Source organism: Macrotis lagotis, chromosome 3, assembly GCF_037893015.1.
Source record: "Macrotis lagotis isolate mMagLag1 chromosome 3, bilby.v1.9.chrom.fasta, whole genome shotgun sequence".
Lineage (NCBI taxonomy): Eukaryota > Metazoa > Chordata > Mammalia > Peramelemorphia > Peramelidae > Macrotis > Macrotis lagotis.
In genome coordinates this window covers 97415818-97436236 of record NC_133660.1, presented here as the reverse complement: position 1 = coordinate 97436236, position 20419 = coordinate 97415818, and the positions used below count along the sequence as shown (strand labels likewise).

Here is a 20419-nt window from a genome sequence, read left to right as displayed (position 1 = left end):
TGGTAATTATTGATGTGTGGGGTTTTCCCTCAATCCATTTAGATCACATCCTTTCTGTACCTTAGTAGATGATGTTTATGAATTGCTGTGCCTAGCATTTTCTTTATTTGCTGGCTGCTGTTCTGGTGAAGAGCCTTTCCAAATGTAGTTCAACTAGTCCTTGGACCACAGACACACACGGAGTCAGCCAACCACAAATATTTATTAAACACATGCAGGGAAAAATTCTCTATCCTCAGGGAGTTCACAGGGTACCAGAAGAATGTAACAAGGAACCAGATAAATAAATATGATGTAATTTGAAGATAGAATAAAACACTAAAATTGAGAAAAGGTTTCAAGAAAGGTAAATCTAAGTTTTCCTCAAGGAAACTGGAAATTCTAATAGCTAACATTCATTTACTTCTTTAGGGTTTGAAAAGCATTTTATGTTGCTCCTCACAACTCTAAGAGGTGGGTGCTATTATTATCTTCATTTTATTTGTAAGGAAACAGAGGCTAAGCAAGGGTTATTTCCCCAGGATATACTACTAAGTTTCTGAGGTGAGCTTTGAATTCAGGTCTTTCAGTCCTCAAGTCCAAATCTGTTCATTATCTCAGTAAGAGTTAGAAGACCAATATGAGGTCAGAAGTTGGACTCACTTTACCTTGACCCTGACATAATGGTGCTATTTTGGTCCTCTTTGAGCATGGACAACAACAATTAACCAATCAGAGTTAGAGGTGCTAAGGGATCCCTTGAACTTGCCTTTTTGAGTTGCCAGTATTTTCCAAAAATCTCAGATGGGGAGATTGCAGGAGGTCTTGAACTTGAACTTAAAGATGAACCCCTACACTCATGCTGAGCTGACCTGTTTTGTTTGCCTACCAAGCTGTACTCCTCATGTGTCCTTGGGAGTCAAGACAGGTGCCAGTCAGTCTATAACAGACAGAGAAACTGTTTTTGCATCTGAGACCCTTGTAGTAAAGCAGACCATCATGTCTTCATAGTCTAGCAGTTCTCAAGGGAAAAGACTACTACTTTTGTTATTTTACTAAAGCTTGATTTCTCCTCCCCTTTGGGAAAAGATTAATCCTTTTTTTTCTCTCTCTCTCTCTCCCCTTTTCCCTGTACCTTAAATACCAAGGCTTTCACTGCACCCCTGAAATCTGAGGTATAGGGAATTTCCACATGCACGTATCTTTCTCTTGAAATAAATTCAGTTGTCGTGCCTGTCTCATGGACTGTATGATTGTTTTAACAAAAGGCAAGAGAGTGTTTAGTCCAGCCATAGGGTAACAGCCTATGAGAAAGTATGGAGTTGGAAAATGAAATGTTAGTAGTCTAATTTTGCTGTAATATAGATTATAGAAATGAGAATCATCTAAATTAAGTCTGGAAAGTGTAGGCAGGAACGAGGTTATGAAGGACTCAAAATGGCAGGCAGGGAAATATGTATTTTAGCCTACAGGCAATGGGGAGCTATTGAAATTTTCTGAGCAGAAGAGTGAATGACATTGTCATATTTGTCTCTTGAGAAGAGATATTGCTTAGTTGTATGGAGATTATATTGGAGAGAGGGAGAAACTGAAAGCAGAGGAAACAACTAAGAGGTTCTTGCAATAGCAGTATTGCAATGCAGTAAAACAAGCAAGAGCTACTGTCAATTTGCACAAGGGAAGGCCCATTACTGAACTCTAATAATTTCTTGAAGTCTTTCCAGCTTGGTCACTGTCATGCCAAAAGGAGATATAAAGACAGGGCTTTAATAAAGGTTGCTGCCAAAATGCATTATTTAGAACATTTTTGGAGTTGTTTATGTTCAAGCCTATGTTGACTTTTGGAGAACTGAGTCTCATAAATGTAAAGTAAGGTCTCCTTTTAATACTCGTTAAGAGTTCTAACTTCTGGGACTTGGTGAATTAAGTTCTATACCTCTAGACTTTGATTCTATTTGTCAGTCTACATTTTTCCCAGTCTGAGAAGAGGAAATACAAGAAGGAAGGCATAGATTAGAGACTGAAATGACACCTTTCCTGTAAAATACTTTAAAAAGTATACTTTACCTTATCTGGAGAGAGCTTTTCAATTATTAACAGGTCATTAGAACTAACAAGATCTCCTGAACAAGGAAATCTTTTTTTTGCATTTTCTTTTTCTTTTTTTATTAAATATATTATTTGAGTTTTACAATTTCCCTCCCATCTTACTTCCCTCCCCCCCCCACAGAAAGCAATCTGTCAGTCTTTACTTTGTTTCCATGTTGTACATTGATCCAAATTGAGTGTGATGAGAGAGAAATCATATCCTTAAGGAAGAGACAAAAAGTCTAAGAGATAACAAGATCAGACAATAAAATATCTGTTTTTTCTAAATTAAAGGGAATAGTCACAAGGAAATCATTTTTAAAGAGCTTCTGGATTTTTAGATAATCAGATATATTCTGGAGTAGAGGAAACTCAAATTTATTTTGAAAGTCTGAGGAGGATGGTCAATAGCTGATGGAACAATTTGACTTTTCTGAGGAACAAGATTCCTCTGCTGGGCTTGTTTATTTTTCTGAATGAAGGAAACTTCTTTTTCATTTCCTACCATTGGATACATGGAGACCAGACTGGCATGCCCCTGGAGGTTTAAGGCACAATGTTACCATCACTAGAGATAAGGCAACAGTATTTAAGTAGAGCTGTTAGAATAAGCACTCCCTATAATATCCTGAATTTTGACCCTTTTAGTGATCCAGGCTCCCAGTTATTCCGTTTTATCAACCTTGGTATTTTTTCACACTTCCTTTTGCACTTTCTCTGTGATCGAGTTCACCCAGCAATCCAAGTTTGGCTTTCATTTAACTGAAGAAATGAAAAGAGTTGATTTGCTGGTTGAAGTATTGCCATTTGGCCTCACATAAATGGTCGTTGTTGTCCATCCAACACTACCCAATGTTGTCCTGTAAACACCTTCAAAGTGAATATTGAAAATGATTCTAATCATGGATGTAATCTTTTCAGTTGACAAGTATAATGAATTAATCCATATTTTATATGAAAATTCTCAGCATTTCAAGTGTTTTAGGAGCTGTATTGCTGTTGTCTACAATGATCTGTTTGCAATTGCACTCAGAGAGTATTTTTCCTACAAGACTAACATTCAATTTTATTTCCAAAATAGAACTGAAGTTCTTACTTGGTGCTTTCCAGGCTGGCCCCGTGGGGTTTCTTTTTTCTTTCCCATAAACAGCCCATTTTATTTTCTTGAGATGTAAAGCCAAATATTATAGTTGAGAACTGACAAAAAACAAATTGAATACAATTTCTAAATTGTAGGAGAACTGATGGAAGTATCTGCTTTTCAATCACTTTGGTTAAACTGTAAGTGGTTTGTTTTTGTTGTGTCTTTTTCTTTTCTCAGTGTTATTCACTGGTCTCCTCTCCCTTCCAATATCCCCTAAGCTACAGAGCTTGGCTTCCTCCATCTTTCTTTTGGTTTCTGGAGACCGCTTCTCTTTCTTTTGTTCAGACTATCCCTCCTATTTGTGCTTTCCTACACAAACAGGATATGTATGTTTTTGCTTCCTCCAGCCCTGATTCCTGAAATCAGCAACTTATAACTTGTTTTTATAGGTTTTCTGATAAAAGCAACAAACAAAAGAAAAGGTTACAAGGGTGCAAAGGTCTTTAAAAAGTCAAACCTGGTTCTTTCCTGCAAATGCCTGGGAGATTAAATTTAATATTTTTCATTATCTTCCTCTTATCTAAACTACTTCCTTAGTCAACCCTTTCTAAGACCTAAAGTCCTTATTTATCTTTCCCATATAGTTTGTGTGAAAGTTACCTCTTCCTTGTGGAAAGATGGAGAATCTGTGGGAAAATAATATAATAATAATAATAATAATAATAATAATAATAATAATAATAATTGGATTCTACAGCCTGATGGATAGAAAAAGCTGTAGTGGTGCAGCTAGGTGGTGTAGTAGATAGAACACTAGCCCTGAAGTCAGGAGGACCTGGGTTCAAATCCAGCCTCAGATACTTAATACTTAGCTGTGTGACCTTGGGCAAGTCTCTTAACCCCATTGCCTTGCAAAAACAAAAAACAAAAAAACAAAAAGTAGTACAGAGGGAAAAGAATCCTAATGTACAAACAATAGCATCTGTTCTCAAATGGAATATGTTCCTCCCTTGCTACAAAAGTAAAGCCTGTAGATGACCAGTTCTTGGGGATGCTGCTGAGGGAACTTTATTTCAGATACTGTTTTGGACCAAATGGTTGCTGAGGTCCCTCCAAATCTGAGCTTCTGCTTTTATCTCTGATAATGGAGAACATAAGATCAAGCCAAAGGTAAAGGGGGTCCATCACTCTCACTCACATAATATCAGGGTGGAGTTCCTTGTAGAAATTTTTGACTCTTCATTGTCTGCAGCAAATTTTTGAGTTAGAAATTGGAATCCATCCCTTTACTTAGTTATAACTTCTTTATGCATTATGGTTTCATTTATTAGAAGAATGTTAGAATTGATAGGATTATTTCTCTAGTAGTATCCCCTCTGAACTCTGAGCTCACACAGATCAAGTCTGTTCTTGACCTTTCCCCCTTTTTCTCCTCTCCCATTCAAGGGTCATATTCTCTTTTGGGCTCATTTGCTCCTAAAAAAGGAAATCTTAAATGTGTTTGTGTCTAGAATTTCATGAGTATAGGTAATATGATCCCCAGTCATTATACAAGCTCATAATGTAATAAATATATAATGAGTAGAAGAAAACCTTTATTTCACCCCAGAAAGAAATACAGAAGGTGTGAATGCGTTACAGGAACCCAACAGCAGATAGAGAAAATTCTCCAGGGATTCATAATCTCTCTTTAGGAGGTAAGTGAATTAAGAGGTGGATTGTTGGTTAATCCAATATTCTGATGTTTTCTACGAGAGTTTACACAGTTCCTCCCAGACTCAATTCTTGAGTTTAGAGTTATTCTGAAGGCAAGGCTCTTGTCCTTAAAATTTCTTTCCTCTGCTAGATGGCTAGACTTTGTTAGTGTGTTACATGGAAAATTTCCCTTCAGGAAGTTGTACTTTAGTACCATTTGTTATGAACTCTCCTCCTAGGTCATGGGGGCAAGCAAAGTTTGATTTTACTACATGCTTCTGAAGGTATTCTAGACATCCCACCACTGAATAGGTTGCTGACTTTTCTTATTCTGGAAAAGTTCCCCTAATTAGTTGCAGTTTTTTTGGTGGAGTTTGCAAGAAAGGTATGGGAGATAACATATAATTATTATAGCTTTCTGCTCCAAGATGATATAAAAGGATCCTGTGAGGAGCAGACTGTGCACTTGCACAGGTATTTGCTTCCATCAGTTCCCTTCCCATACAATTTAAATTTACTGAATCTTGGTCTGACATTTGAATAGAAAAGTGATTTTTTTTTTAAAGATGGAACAGGCTAGGCTTTATGGTTCACAGATGGATGATGCCTCCAGGAAGAGACCCATCCTCCCCAGAGTCTCAGTCAACTAGTCATCTGGAAGACATCCCCAAGCAATAGCCTCAGTCCTCAGAAAGCAATTGGAAGTCTTTTTCATCCTCATATTCCTTTCTATAGGGGAAGAGATATGTTCATCAAATTCACTAGCAAATCCCCTTTATTAATTCCATACTTTCCTCCCTGCTAAATGCTTAATACTTTATCTTTAACAATTGAAAATTAAAAAATGTACTAATACTTTTGAAACACTCTGCATACTTGATTTCCTTTCTAATCCTATGCATTTTATTTTGTGCATTAAAATCATTATTTTGAGGAGTCCATAGACTTCACCTAACTGCTCTGGACTACAATGGAATCCATGATAAAAAGACTAAGAATCCCTGCTCTACTCAAACCCTTAATTTTATAGAATAGTCTAAAAGAAGATAATTGTTTAAGTTGAGACTGGGACTTGAGTCAAGGTCAAACTCCCAAAAGGTTTTTTTTTTAGGTTTTTGCAAGGCAATGGGGTTAAGTGGTTTGCCCAAGGCCACACAGCTAGGTAATTATTAAGTGTCTGAGGCTGGTTTTGAACTCAGGTACTCCTGACTCTAGGGCCAGTGCTCTATCCACTGTGCCACCTAGCTGGCCCCCCCAAAGGTTTTTAAAAAAGAAAATTTTCCCAGACTTTCTTCTAATTTCCCAGACTTTCTGCTAAGGCAACACATTTCTAAACTTATGTCTATCAATTTTATTTCTTGTAGTTCTATTTCTATTATTTCTATTCTATTATTTTTTGTAGTTCTATTAGTTCAGTATTCGCTTATCAAGAAACTGAATTTGTTTCCTTTATAATACTTGTGTCTCTTGGTATTATTTGATGTTCTTCACTCACAGAATTTCTGTCAATATGATAACTCATCTTCTGGGATGAGCTATCTATTTATGATGAGGGTATTAATGGAGAATAACAGTCTTTTGCAATGATCTCCAACTGGGGACCAAATCTGTACCATTTCACAATTAACCAAAATAAGGTGAAAATAAAAGATACTGTTGTGCTTGTTGGTTGCTTATGAAAAACATTGCCTTTTAAGCTTTTTCAAAATAATGTGTCTTTATCCATATATCAAGATCATTTAGGATTCTTTGGAATATATAACAACAGAAACCACCTTATTCAATGACCCTCTGATAATAAATATGAGTTAGTGAAAAATTATTTGTTTATGTTAAACCCTGAAGGCACAAATAAATAGAAAAGTGTAACAGCCCCTGATCTCAAGAAAAACAAATAGATCTGATTCCTCATTTACAACATGACTAATATGGAAATATGTTAACACGATTGTCTATGTACAAACTATATAAGATTGTTTGCTGCCAAGGGGATGGGAGAGAGAGAAAGAAAGATGCAAAAGGATGAATGTAGAATCTTACCTTTGCATATAATTGGAAAAAATAAATAAAAATTAAATAGGAAATTTCAACTGGAATTCAGATGGAAAGACTTATGGTTGTTAGGGTATGGAAACAAAGGAGATGGTCATGCATCTTGTTTAATGCCATTTTCACTGATGAAGCAATATCTATTTCTGATGTTGAGCTATTTGACTTGATTTTGATTTTGGTTTTAAGACTTTTTCTTTTCTGGTGTTCAGCAGCTATGACTGCTGAGGAGCCTGGGACTATGGCTTCTTAATAGACAGTGAACAGGTTGCATCTCCACAAGAATAGCTCACCTTTTGATGATTTTAGGGCCTGGTTGGTAGTAGGGTTGGTGATCTGGGTGGCATAGCTTTTCCCAGGGCTCTTGGTTTACCAGTCTATCAATGACAATTGGTGGTTGATATTGGTGGTTGTTGGCATAGTGGACTTCTTCACAAGAGTTGCTTTCTTTTGAAGATGACCATGGCATGCAATACTAATAATCTGGGGGATTGGAATTCATAGGGTTCTTGGTCTCTGAATTTTTGGCAGTCTCTACTATGGTATTAGGGAATATGGTTGTTGAGGTAGTGGCAATGGTTTGATTCACCTGACACCTATCATTTATTGTTCCTTCTCAGGATGCCTTGCTGCCTCATCTAGACCAGCTTACCATTCTGTTTTTCTTTTTTGTAATTGCATCAGCCAAGACATGTTTGACAGGTAGACAATTAGACTCCAGCCATAGATATATCATTAACTTACAATGTCTGGAAAAAGTGATTCTCCAGAATATTGGGTAGACACTCCTCTTGAACTCCTGGGAAAACATGGACAAGTGTCAAACAGAAAAGACAGAAATGATTGGGTTGCAATCTGGATTATTAGAAGGAACTTAGAATTCACAAAGTCCATTTTCAACCTTGAGAGTCATTTTAGAACAATCTGTCTTATCAAGTTATGACTATTTACCGAGAGATATGAAAGTAAGTTGCTTAACATGACATGTTCAATTTTTGACTTATAGTTTGAAAGCCACGTAAATGAATGGTGGAAGAAATAGTATGCTTGTGGGCTAACTTCTCTTTTAATTAAGCAAACCAAAGTCTTCTCTGCTTTTAAAATTCTTAATAAATCATCTTATCTAGTAAAAAGGTAAAGTAAAAGCTTAAATTTTTAATCTGTAATTTCTTCACTTCCATATTTTTGACTATCTCATTTGCAAAAAAAGAAAAAACTCATTGAAATTGAAATTTTACTGTTCTTAATAAGCTAATAGTTTTTTTAAGGGCAGGGCTGTGAAGAGGGCTGAAGAACACTCTGAGTTTCTGGCATCATTGCTTCTTTAAATTTTAGAAGAAATAATTTCAATTTGATTCACAGTTTTTCGCTGGCTTCTTAAGTTCAAGCTGGATAACTAAAAAGAAAGGCTTCACCAATGGCTATTTCGAAAATTCTCAGTGGTTAGGCACAAGACTATATTTAGAAGAACAAATAATAAAGCAATTAATTGATCATCTTGCTCCATCCCAGATAAGATGATCACCTAAAATCTCATGCTGACTCAGTTATGGATGTTTAACACTTCAACTCCCTCAGGCTGTTCTTCCCTCTCACTGGAGGACTGGAGGGTGGAGTACCATATTTCTCCCCAAACATTCCTTTATAGAGGGTTGAGGTTTAAATGTCTCAGCTAACTCTCCACTCTGCAGAATATCATGACCCTTCACAGTGTACCCTCTGGTCTCTTCTTTTAAAATTTTTTTGTTTCTTGTCTTCCTCCATTAAATTATAAACCTCTTGAGGACAGGAACTATTTGTTTTCCTTATCCGTATCACAATATTTAGCACAGTGCCTGATACATAATATATATATATATATATATATTTATATACACACATATACATATATACATATATATATTTATAAATATTTGTTAAATTGATTTGAATTATTTATTATAGTGGATTTTTTAAAACAGTCTTATACATGGCAGACATTATTGAGAAAAAGGAATATTTAGTATTCTGAAGTGCTAAAGTTTAATAGTCCTACAAGTCTTGTATTATTTTGTGGCAAAATGAACTGTAAAATAATCAGTTATGATTTTCAGTGACCTCTTATAAGGAGTCTTCAAATAGAAAGGGAACTTTAATAGAAGTATGCTGTCTAGAATAAGGGAGGTGATAGTCCTCCTGTAAGTATAACTTAGGATAGTATAGTCAAGAACTCTTCTTTTTGTAGTTCTTAAACTGTTTTTAGATGAAAATCCGTCAGATTTTTTTCTCCTGTCCTTAGCTTCCCCCTGTGGCAACTCCACAGAGAAATTGGCTCCTACACATGTGTTGGACAACTGCTTTGAGGACTAAGATATTTGGGAAAGTTCCTTGGCTTTAAATGGCAATAAATGCTCTAACTTCAAAGAATGGCAGCTAGTTCTTTTTATAATGGAGAATTTAATCAATGTATGCTGAATTTAATGAAATTGAAGAGCAGCAGAGGGAAAGGTGTGTTTCATAGAATCTTCAGGCAGGAAAATATCCTTAAGAAGTCCTCTCATCCTTCTTTCTTTGGAAAGAACCACACTTCTATATGGTTTAGCTAATTCTAAAAACTATTCTAGACAAATGACAAATAAGTTTTGACTTTAGGAGACTATTTAGTAGTTTACAGAACTCAGAATATTAAAAATTATATGCATAATTAATGTTTCTGAAAATAATTCTGAAATGCATCTCTGAAAAGTCTTTAGCCTTGAATGCCCATTAATTATGAAATGAAATATTTCATTTTGGGGATGGAGTTCAAATAGTGTCATTTGTTTTCTTTAATTTCTCCTTATACAAGTGTGGATTAAATCATTAGAGGGGAGAATAGGTCTTCCATTTTTTGTTGTCTGGGTAGTAGTTTTTTTTCTTCTTTTTTTTCTCCTTTCTACTCATCTCTTCTGGAAAGGAGAAATCCGTTTTTTACAACCACTCCCATCCTCTTCATAACTTTAATTGATCCTTGGAGATTTGTTTCTTTGGAAATGCATACAAAATTTCCATATATTAATGAAATATTTGCAGCTTAATGAAGTCCTTACTGGCAAACTCTGGGAAGCTTTGAGGAATTTTTGAAAGAGAAATTCACAGGTTACAAATATTTGAGACTATCAAGCAAATGGAAATAATTAACAAATAATTAGTTCTTGATGTACCAAAGGCTTCTCTTAGGACAAAAGGCAGTGATTATGCCATTTTTGTTGTCATAGTTAAAGTGATTGATTATATGTGTATTTGAAAATTTGACACCTAAGAAAAAATGATTTATTGTTATGCATAAAAGAAATAGTATATAACTCTTCAGATTTGTGTTTTATTAGCACACCAAAGTAATTTATAGATACACTCTCTATGCTCTACTGCCCCCAGAAATAGAACATTCTCTTATAATAAAGTATAAGTTAAGTAAAAACAATCCTACAAAATGACTAGGTTGCTCAGTGGATAGAGAACTGGCCTTGCAGTCAGGAGGATGAGTTTGAATCCACTCTCTGACACTTGCCAGTTACCAGTTGTGTCACCTTGGACAAGTCATTTAAGCCTGCTTGCTTTGCATCCAGGGCCATCTCTAGTTGTCCTGGTTCATATCTGTCCACTGGACTCAGATGACTGGAGGAGAAAGTGAAACTGGTATCTTAGCACCCCTCCACTCAAATCCAATTCATGTGCTTGTCATGGCATCACCTCCTTGATATCATGGCCTTCTTTGAGAATGAAGGACAAACGTCATCATCATCATCAACAATGTATGTCTAGCGATACTATACCTTAGTAGCTACCCTGATAGAGGCATCATGCCCTTTTCAAGTAAAAGGAGATATGCTTGGTCATCTGTTTTCTGGTATCATAATGGCTTTTTCTTTCCTCTTTCAAGATCCTTCTCATGATCATTTCATTTACATTGTTGTAGTCATTGTGGATATTGTTCATTTGATCTTACTTAACAAAGTCCTATTTTAGATTGCTTAATGTACATTCTAGTCTGGTTTTGAATAGTGATACTAACATACTGTGGTTTGATGAAGTGCCATTGCTATTTCTTTCCCAAGGAGAGGTCTTTCATGCTATATTGTCAAATCATCTAGGGACTTGGGGAAGTTTCCACCGGAAAACTACAAATTTAAGAATATTTTTTTTAGGAGGAAGGATAAAGGATAGTCTTGGCAGAATTACCTCTCTCTTCTTAGAGACTTTGATTTAGTCTAAGCTTAATGGCTTGATAGAATGCTGCCTTAGAATCTTTCTGATCTATTTAAAGGTCTTAATTCTTTTCACCATTTGTGGCAAATTGACAAGTCTTATTGGTTTAATTCCAAAATCCATTTAAAAAAATAAATGTTTCATTGTGCTTTAAGTCATTATAGGAAAAACTGACCAAGAGCCTATAAAATTTTTATGCAAGGAGACTTTGTCTGGAGGTAATCACTTTATATCAGATTTAGCATTTTTTTTTTAGGAAAAAAGTAGTTCAAAATATTCTAAAAGAATTTATGTGTATGGCTATGGGGGTCTGAAGTTCTGAATATAGTATTTCATTTTTGTGATGTGTTGAAGAATTCAAATTTCAAATACCTGTAATGGAATCTTTAAATTCTACCCTTTAGTCCTTCAAGGTACTCAGTTCCTTTCTTTTGCCATTTTGCCTGTGCAACAAACTGCACATTATTCCAGGAATTTGCTTCTCTTTTTACTATCACTAAACAACTTCTGTTATCCCACTTCCTTTCATCAATGGTGATTAAAAATTAGTATTTGTTTTGCTTTCTAAACTTTTAAGGATGACTTTTAATGAGTATCTCCTGTGTTTAAATTTTTTCTTTTATCTTAATATTATTTTTTCCAGTTACTTGTATAGATAGTTTTCAATATTTATTTTTGTAAATGCTTATATTTTTACACAGATTTTAAAGAAAAGATACAGTCTTCATAATTTTCTTTTTTGAAAATATTACTTATAATATTTTTTTGGCTAAGTATCACAAGTTCTCATTTTTACTCATTAACATCCCAGACCAGATAATTCTAGTGGACTTACATTTCTATGATCTACAGAATTTTTGAAAACTAATTTTTTAGGATTTAGAGACATCTGAGAAGTCCTGAGATATTATAATGAACTAATGACTTTACAAGTTGGATACTGAAAAATCATAATTCCTGTTTGGGTTGGATGTTTATACAATTTCTCATAACTTCATGGAGATCTGTAGAACATATAAAGGAAAGATTTTAGAAATTTTATTTTACTTTGTTGTAATCAGGAAAACCCTGTGTTTAAGACTTGCCTTTGACACATGTTAACTGGGTGATTCTAGAAAATTAAGTCTAGAAAGACCTATAGGACTATCAATTCAGAGGACGTTATCCTAACCTTCATTGATAGAACTTCTCTGCCAATGAAATCATTAGTCTAATCCTTATTCTTATTCCTTATTCTGTGACAGATGGATGTGAATGAGTTAGGGCTGCTATTTTACCAACTTAGGAAACTCCCAGTGTGGGAATGCCCTCCGCCAAGCTCTGATTTCTGGTTCCTGGTGACACTGTGGTTAGTATCAGAGGAGAGACAAAAACTTGAGTCTTCTTGCCACTATCTCCTTATTGCACAGGCTTTTATTAATTGATTGGGAACCTAATTATTTTTTAATAACTGTTTCAATTTATTCAGTTTCCTTTGTCATCCTTCATATTTCATTGTACGCATTTACAAACCTTCTTCTGAGAAGAACTCCAGAGGCTTCATCAGATTGCCAAAGGGTATGCTCCAAAGGTTACTGCCCCATGTGAGAGAGAGAGAGAGAGAGAGAGAGAGAGAGAGAGAGAGAGAGAGAGAGAGAGTGACCTAGCTAGCCTTGATTTGATTTGTGAGATGAAGGTTTACCTTACATGTTTGGTCTTTTAATGACTGTTTGATTAATGAATCTGTTCCCTGTAGGATGATTGGAAAACCATTAGCTCTCTACATGAAACTAAATGAAAGAAAAAGCATCAGGGTTACTGTTTCTAAATATATGCAATGCAAATAAGGTTAGATGAGTTTCTAAAGTATGATAGCAATAAATAATTCTGTTATCAGCTCTTGCATAAGAGTAGACTAGATCAGCTGGTGAAGTAAGGGGAAAAATAAAAAATAACATTTAAAAAACAGATCTAACAACCAACCAGCAATTTACTTCAAGTAATCTGGGAGGATTTCATGCTGCTTTTCCTTTCTGCTGCTAAGTGATGAGATAGCATATGGTCACTTATGGGCATTCACCAAGAATTGACATACCTGGAAGCTGAAAGCCTGTTTAAACCTGGGGTTGTTCATCTATGGAGTCATTGTAAACAGGAAGGACTGCATCATTCATTTCATTTATTAGTCTGCATGCAAATGCAGTCTCCAAGGTCTTCTAACTAATTAGAAGTAAAATGGGGGGGTAGTGGGGTGAGAGAGTCAGATACATAGAGAAACAGAAGCAGAGAGTGAGTTCCAGAGATAGAGACTCCCAGAGAAAGATAGAGAAGAAAGTCACTTTGAACTCTGTTTTTCCTTTTGCTCAAATGAAGAGAGAAAAGATCCTAAAGGCGGAAAGAGTCTCATTATGACCAAATTAGCTTGTGCAGCTGCTTGCTGAGGATCTCTTGTGGGTCTCTTGTGTTTGGTGGCCATGGAGATTAAGCTGAGCATTTCATGGGAAATCAACTGCACACAGCATCATTGCCTCTATTCTTTAATATTTTCACAACTTCATTTCTTACCTAAGATTATCATATACCATGGGGGTGGCTAGGTGGTGTAGTGGATAGAGCACTGGCCCTGGAGTATCTGAGTTCAAATCCGGCCTCAGATACTTAATAATTACCTAGCTGTGTGGCCTTGGGTAAGCCACTTAATCCCATTGCCTAGCAAAAACCTAAAAAAATGTACCAACATATACCATGGTTGGGAACTGATGATGGAGATGATGATGATAATGATGATGAAGAATCACACACACACACACACACACACACACTGTGCTTTAACTAGTCCATGGGGGGTGGGATTGAATGTAACTGTTATTCCCCTTTATAAAACCCCTGAAGCTAATTTTCTTTTAATAAAACACATGCAGCTGCCTATTTTTCTAGTGGTGATTTCTCAGGCTGTTATATTTCTTCCGCACCCTACTTTCCCTCTCACAGATTAAGTGAAAATGCAAACACATTAGTCAGCTACTTGACTTGTTTTGCTGAAAAAGTTCCAGTCAATTGCATTCAATTACTATATATATATCAGTATTTTGAATGGAAAGACATAACATAATCTCTTGTCTTTGTATTAATGTCTACCTGCTTCCATCTAAGAAAGACTCATGGGGGACATCTTGGTTCCTATTTTGTCTCCAAGAGGGGGGTTCCCTGGAGAGGAGAGGAAGAGAATAGGAGAATAGACCTGGAGTTGGACAGAATTGTAGAGGCCATCTAGTCCAACTACTTCATTTTTTAAATGGGAAAAAAAAATTGAGGCCCAGGGAGGTTGTGACTTGGCCAGGGTCTTACAGGTATAAGTGACAAAGGCAGGATTCAAACACTTTTTCTGATTCCAGAGCCAGTACTTCTTCCCTTACCTATAGAAGTCTTAAGGTAATGTGTCCTGATGGTTCTTTTTGGTTCTCAGTAACACTAAAGTTTCCAAGTAACTGACCACAAGCATATAGGTAGCACAGTGTATTGGAAAGTATTCTGGACTTGGAGTCAGGAAAAAACTGGCTCTACCACATCCTTGGTCTCTGACTTTCATCTTATTTGACCTACCCCATAAAGCTGTGGTAAGGAAAAGTCTTTTAAATGTTACCGTGATAACAGAGTGGGAGTTATTGTTATGAACTTTCTATGGTTCTTCAGTTGATTAGATGGATACACCTAGAAAGACATATCGGTATCTCTCCATAGCTTCTAGCTTCAATTTTAAAAGTCATTAAAACGGCTTATTCCAGACTTTAAAAAATAAGAAAAAAATCTAGATCAGAGATTCTTAATCTTTTCTGTGTTATGTCTCAAAAGAATTTTTTAGGATCATAAAACATGCTGAATTAAAAAGGAGATCAATTAAATAATAACAGTTTATGTTTTTCTGTCCATTTCCATGTCTCTCTTTTATTCATCCATCTATCTATCAATTGTATGCATGTACATGTATTTGCATGTATGCATCTGCATCTACATCTATCTCTATATCTATCTCTGTCTCTGTCTCTGTCTATCTCTATCTCTATCATTTATCTATATCTATATCATCTATCTATACCTATACCTATACCTATACCTATACCTATACCTATACCTATACCTATACCTATACCTATACCTATACCTATACCTATACCAACTATATCTATACCTATACCTATACCTATACCTATACCTATACCTATACCTCTCTCTCTCTCTCTCTATTTGTCTGTCTCTCTCTCTCTCTCTCTAACTCTCTCTCTTTCTCTCTCTCTCTCTCATCTACCAGGGATCCCAGGTTGAGGTCTCTTGGATTAAATTAGATTAGGATTAGTATAAGTACAGGAGAAGAGGTCATACAAGGATGTACTTCTCCATTATTAGAAATAACTTTGTGCAGATACTCAAGAATCTCATTAGAATGAAACTTAATCAGATACTAAATGATAGGGAAAGAATCTTTTTACCTCAGTGGTGAGAGGGCTACTATGAGTTTTCATAGGAGATTGATTACTGTAGTCCTGTCATCAGGCTTGGGAATGGAAAAAGTAAGAAAGTACAAGACCAGGGAGAAATTTTTGTTCTAATACTTGTCTTGAGAGACAAATAGAGTGTTGTGACTGTAGTTAAGAAGACTTGGGTTTGACTCCTCATGATCATAATAATTAGTTTGGGGTGATCCTGGGCAAATCTGAGCCTTATTATCCTAAGAAACAAAACGGGCATATAAATGTATGAATTCATAATATTCATATACACCTTTGTCCTTTTAGGTGAGCCTGAATTCAAATATATTGGGAATATGCATGGTAATGAGGCTGTTGGCCGGGAATTGCTCATCTTCTTGGCTCAGTACTTGTGCAATGAATACCAGAAAGGAAATGAGACAATTATCAACTTAATCCACAATACTCGCATCCACATTATGCCTTCCTTGAATCCTGATGGTTTTGAGAAAGCGGCCTCTCAGGTGGGTATAAAAGAAAACCAGAAATTAGGTTTTTTTGTACATACAGATAGAACATTTTACATATATATATATATATATATATATATATATATATATATATATATATATATATATTTGAGTATGTGTGCATATTTATATATTTATATATATATATAAATAATTTAAGTACAAAAACATAATTAATAAGAACTTAGTTATTGATAACTCAGGAGACTGATAAATTTATCCAGAAATCAGAGAACAGCATTTGTTAATTAAAATGAATACTAGGATACATTTTATTAGTAAATCTATAAATGAGTTCTTTCAACTTTGTTAAAAATAAAAAGCAATATTTATTTTAAAATATTTATTTATAAATATTTATTATTATTATTATTAATTAATTAAACACATTTCCTGATTAAAAACCTAAAATTCTAGGGATTTGTAAGATCTACTAGTACTATTATGACTGCTCCATAGTAAGAGTATGAATCAGTGATTTGGTAGATAGCTCCCTCTGCTGAATTTATGGGAGAAGGACTGGCTTTCCCTAAGGGCAATGTTATAGTGATGTCAAGAACTTGTTTTTAGAAATGATGGAGCCATTTCCAAAATAAAGCAACCCAGCACATATTTAACCCCCAAGAAATCTGGTAAAAGTGACTCCACAGTTTTGTGAGTTATTGTTTGATTTTTTTTCCTGAGAGAGATTTTGTGGGTTTCCCTTACCTTTCAGATATTTGTATGGCTTTCTGATTGTTTGAAATAACTTTCTTCTAATTTTGCAAAATTTTATTTTTCAAATGCATCTTTAAAAAGTAAAAATAAATTTTAATGGAAAAGAAAATAGAGACCTGATAGCTTGATTATATGAGAGCACATAGAAGTTTAATCAATAATGAAGGGGAACTTTAATGTATTTCCAAATTACTTGTGAAAAACAGTAGTATACATACACACATGCATACACATACACAATCACACATACTACGCATACACATACATATACATGTAAATATCTCCTTCCAGCCTCCTGTATTTTGAAAGGTATCCAGTTCTGTGTAATTATATACAATACATATTTTTGGGGAGGCTAGGTGGCGCAGTGGATAAAGCACCGGCCCTGGAGTCAGGAGTACCTGGGTTCAAGTCCGGTCTCAGACACTTAATAATTATGTAGCTGTGTGGCCTTGGGCAAGCCACATAACCCCATTTGCTTTGCAAAAACCTAAAAAAATACATATTTTTACTATTGTTTTCTAGCTAATATTACCTAAAATATTTAAAATTATCTATTCTACAAAATAGGAATAATTTTATAACCCCTAAACATTTTTTCAAAACAAGAAAATTCATGTAGTAAAACTCATGTTGAACATTTAAAAAAATTCCTGCTTTTTTTCAATTTGCTGTTGAGTAAAACATTTTAAAACTGACTAGAATAACCCCGAATCAGAAAGGTCTAGTTTCTTTGTTCAACTCATGGGCTTTTAATAGGGGAATGAGAGAGAGAGAGAGAGAGAGAGAGAGAGAGAGAGAGAGAGAGAGAGAGAGAGAGAGAGATCTTAAATATAAATATTGCTCGTGCAAAGCCACTTTTTAGTTAAGAAGTCTAAGAGGCAATTATTTTCATTGTTATTTTTAAATAGGCACCAACCATTTGTAGGACCACTATTAGCTAAACCAAATTGTGATTTTTTTTTAAACTATCAACTATTAATTACCATCTAAAAAGCCATTATGAATCCTGTGGAATGGTAAATCTCTTTATATTTATTTACATGGAAACAACATTGTATATATGGAGAAATTTTGTGTTTCCAACCCCTAAGTATTAGGAACAGTCTGGTAAAGGAGTAAAGGGTGGGAGGTGTAATTAATAGATGTGGTTAAGAGAAGGAGTATGGATACTTTGCTAGTATTTCTCAGACTTATGCCATAATTCTGCCAAAGAGTTGGAGTTATTAGGGAGGAAAGACAAAGGAACAATAATGAACTGAGTGATCTAAAATCCTCTTGTACTTTTTTCTTTTATCTCTTCCTTGCTGGTAAGCCTCTGTACTGGAAAAAGCAACTAGGTAGCTCTTAAATCTTAGGTCTCTTCACTGTCAAGTTGACTGGAGTCTTGAAGTGATGAAACACCAAAAGAAAATTTATTGCTTATGATTTGAGGACCCAAAGGCATAGCTCTTGTAGTTGGTCTAATATAACTAACCTTCTGAAACAAGTACCCCTTTTCCTCATTTTAGATTTGTGACAGAGGTCAGAAATCATGTCAAGAATGCCAGTCATCACATTTTCTTTTTCCCTTATGTGCTCTCCATTACTCTCCACTCAAAAATACAATATGCTACTGAGAATGTGACTGTATTTTCTCTCTTCCCTCTGGCTTGCTGCAAAGCCACTATGTGCTCTCCTGATGCCAATATCATGTTTTTAAACAAAAATATATAAATATGTATTAAAATATAAGACTATTTCATCAGTAAAATAGGAATAATACCATAAAACATTTCTTATGGTAAGTATTGTTCAAATGAACAAATTACTTTTATTAAAAGTTTATCAAATTCTTAGGTATTCATGACTAGAAAATGTTTAAAGTAATTAATATGTCATTGTTTTTTAGCCTGGTGAGCTTAAGGATTGGTTCGTAGGTAGAAGCAATGCCCAAGGAATAGATTTGAATCGAAATTTTCCTGACCTGGATAGGATTGTCTATGTTAATGAAAGAGAAGGTGGGCCAAACAATCACCTGTTGAAAAATCTGAAGAAAATTGTGGACCAGAACACAAAGGTAAATACTCTTTATATTTTCATAGGTTCTGTTGCCTATCACTGAAAAAATTGCATTGGAGAAATTGCAAAAAAATTGCATGGAGAAATTCTTGATAGCAGGACATACTGAAAATTCTTTTTGGTTTGGGTCAAACCCAAAACTTTAAAATCTTCAGAATCTGTGATCCATGGATAATAGCAATTCCTAAACCTGAAGATTCACTTTTGACCAGTGATGATTAGAGAAGACTTGTAAACAAGACAGAGGGTTCAATTTAATCCAGTAATTTTTACTGTCAAAAGCACTAGATTTGGTGTCAAGAGACTAGGGTGGGTTCAAATTTCACTTTCAGGGCTATCTAATTATCTTGAGATCATAGATTTAGAGCTGAATGAGACCTCAGAGGCAGTTTAGTCCAAATCACTAATTTTACTTATGAGTAAGCTGAGACTCAGAGAGGATTCTGTGACATCCTTTCTTTTCAGAATCAATTTTTTTTTCTGGTATAGCAAAAAAGGTGTGACCATGGACAATTCATTCAAGCTCTCAGTCACACAGGTCAATTTAGAGAGGAGAGACAGATGTTTGTATTGTCTGCCTTATAGGATTCTTGTGAAGAAAGCGCTTTGGAAACCTTCCAGTTCTATGTTAATATAAATTATTCTTGATAAGTGCTTATATTGTGCAAGGCATGATTAAATGTTTCTCTGAGAGACTGAAATGGAGGAGAGTGATCAAAGGGCAGAATTAGAAGGTTTGTCTTTATTTTGGTTTTGGGATTTTTTTTGAAGCGTTGTCTTTGGCAGGGAGAAGGGTCATCTCTTTATCAGCAACTGGATCAATGGAGGAGGCAATTAAGGATGCAGATGTTCTTGCTAGATGAATTTATAACATTTCATCGAAACCATTAAGAAGCAATTGAAAATGCCCTTTTCTGTTTTTTTTTTTTTGATTAAAAAGTTGCCATCTTGAATACTGGCATTGCAATTACTCTAACTGCTCTCTTTGACTGATGACATTTTGAAGTATGAAGTAGGAAAGATGAAGGAAAGCTGTGTAGATTCCTTAGTAAAGTAGAAGACAATGCTGTTTTTAAGAGGGAGAAAGAAAGAGGGAAACTTGAAGAACTAAGAGTTTTGAACGATATGGGGGAGTATGATAGTGGCAATCAGGAAAGTAAAGAGGATTTCTGTATAGCAGTAAGGCTGCAGATGACATTACACTACCTGCATTTATACTGAACTCAGTTGTCCTGGTTGTGTGGTGTTTTTAAAAAGTACTGGTATATGGGGGTGGCTAGGTGGTGCTCTATCCACTGGCCCTGGAGTCAGGAGTAGCTGAGTTCAAATCCAGCCTCAGACACTTAATAATTACCTAGCTGTGTGGTCTTGGGCAAGCCACTTTAACCCCATTTGCCTTGCAAAAACCTAAAAAAAAATTAGAAAAAGTACTGGTATAACTATATCACCCTATATCCCTTCACTTATTAATATTCAATAACTCCTTCTTTCTCTCAGAATCTACTAAAAATTCTCTATCACATTCTTTCCTATTTTTCTAGTCT

The 20419-nt window shown here is 35.1% G+C and overlaps 1 protein-coding gene across 1 annotated transcript in view; it reads left to right on the top strand.

The window, feature by feature from the left end:
- Positions 1–20419, top strand: part of CPE (carboxypeptidase E) — a 115476-nt gene that overhangs the window by 69477 nt on the left and 25580 nt on the right. Inside the window, exons 2-3 of the mRNA XM_074229007.1 lie at positions 15895–16091; positions 18706–18873. Coding sequence (XP_074085108.1) covers positions 15895–16091; positions 18706–18873 — 365 coding nt within the window. The remainder of the gene's footprint in view (positions 1–15894; positions 16092–18705; positions 18874–20419) is intronic.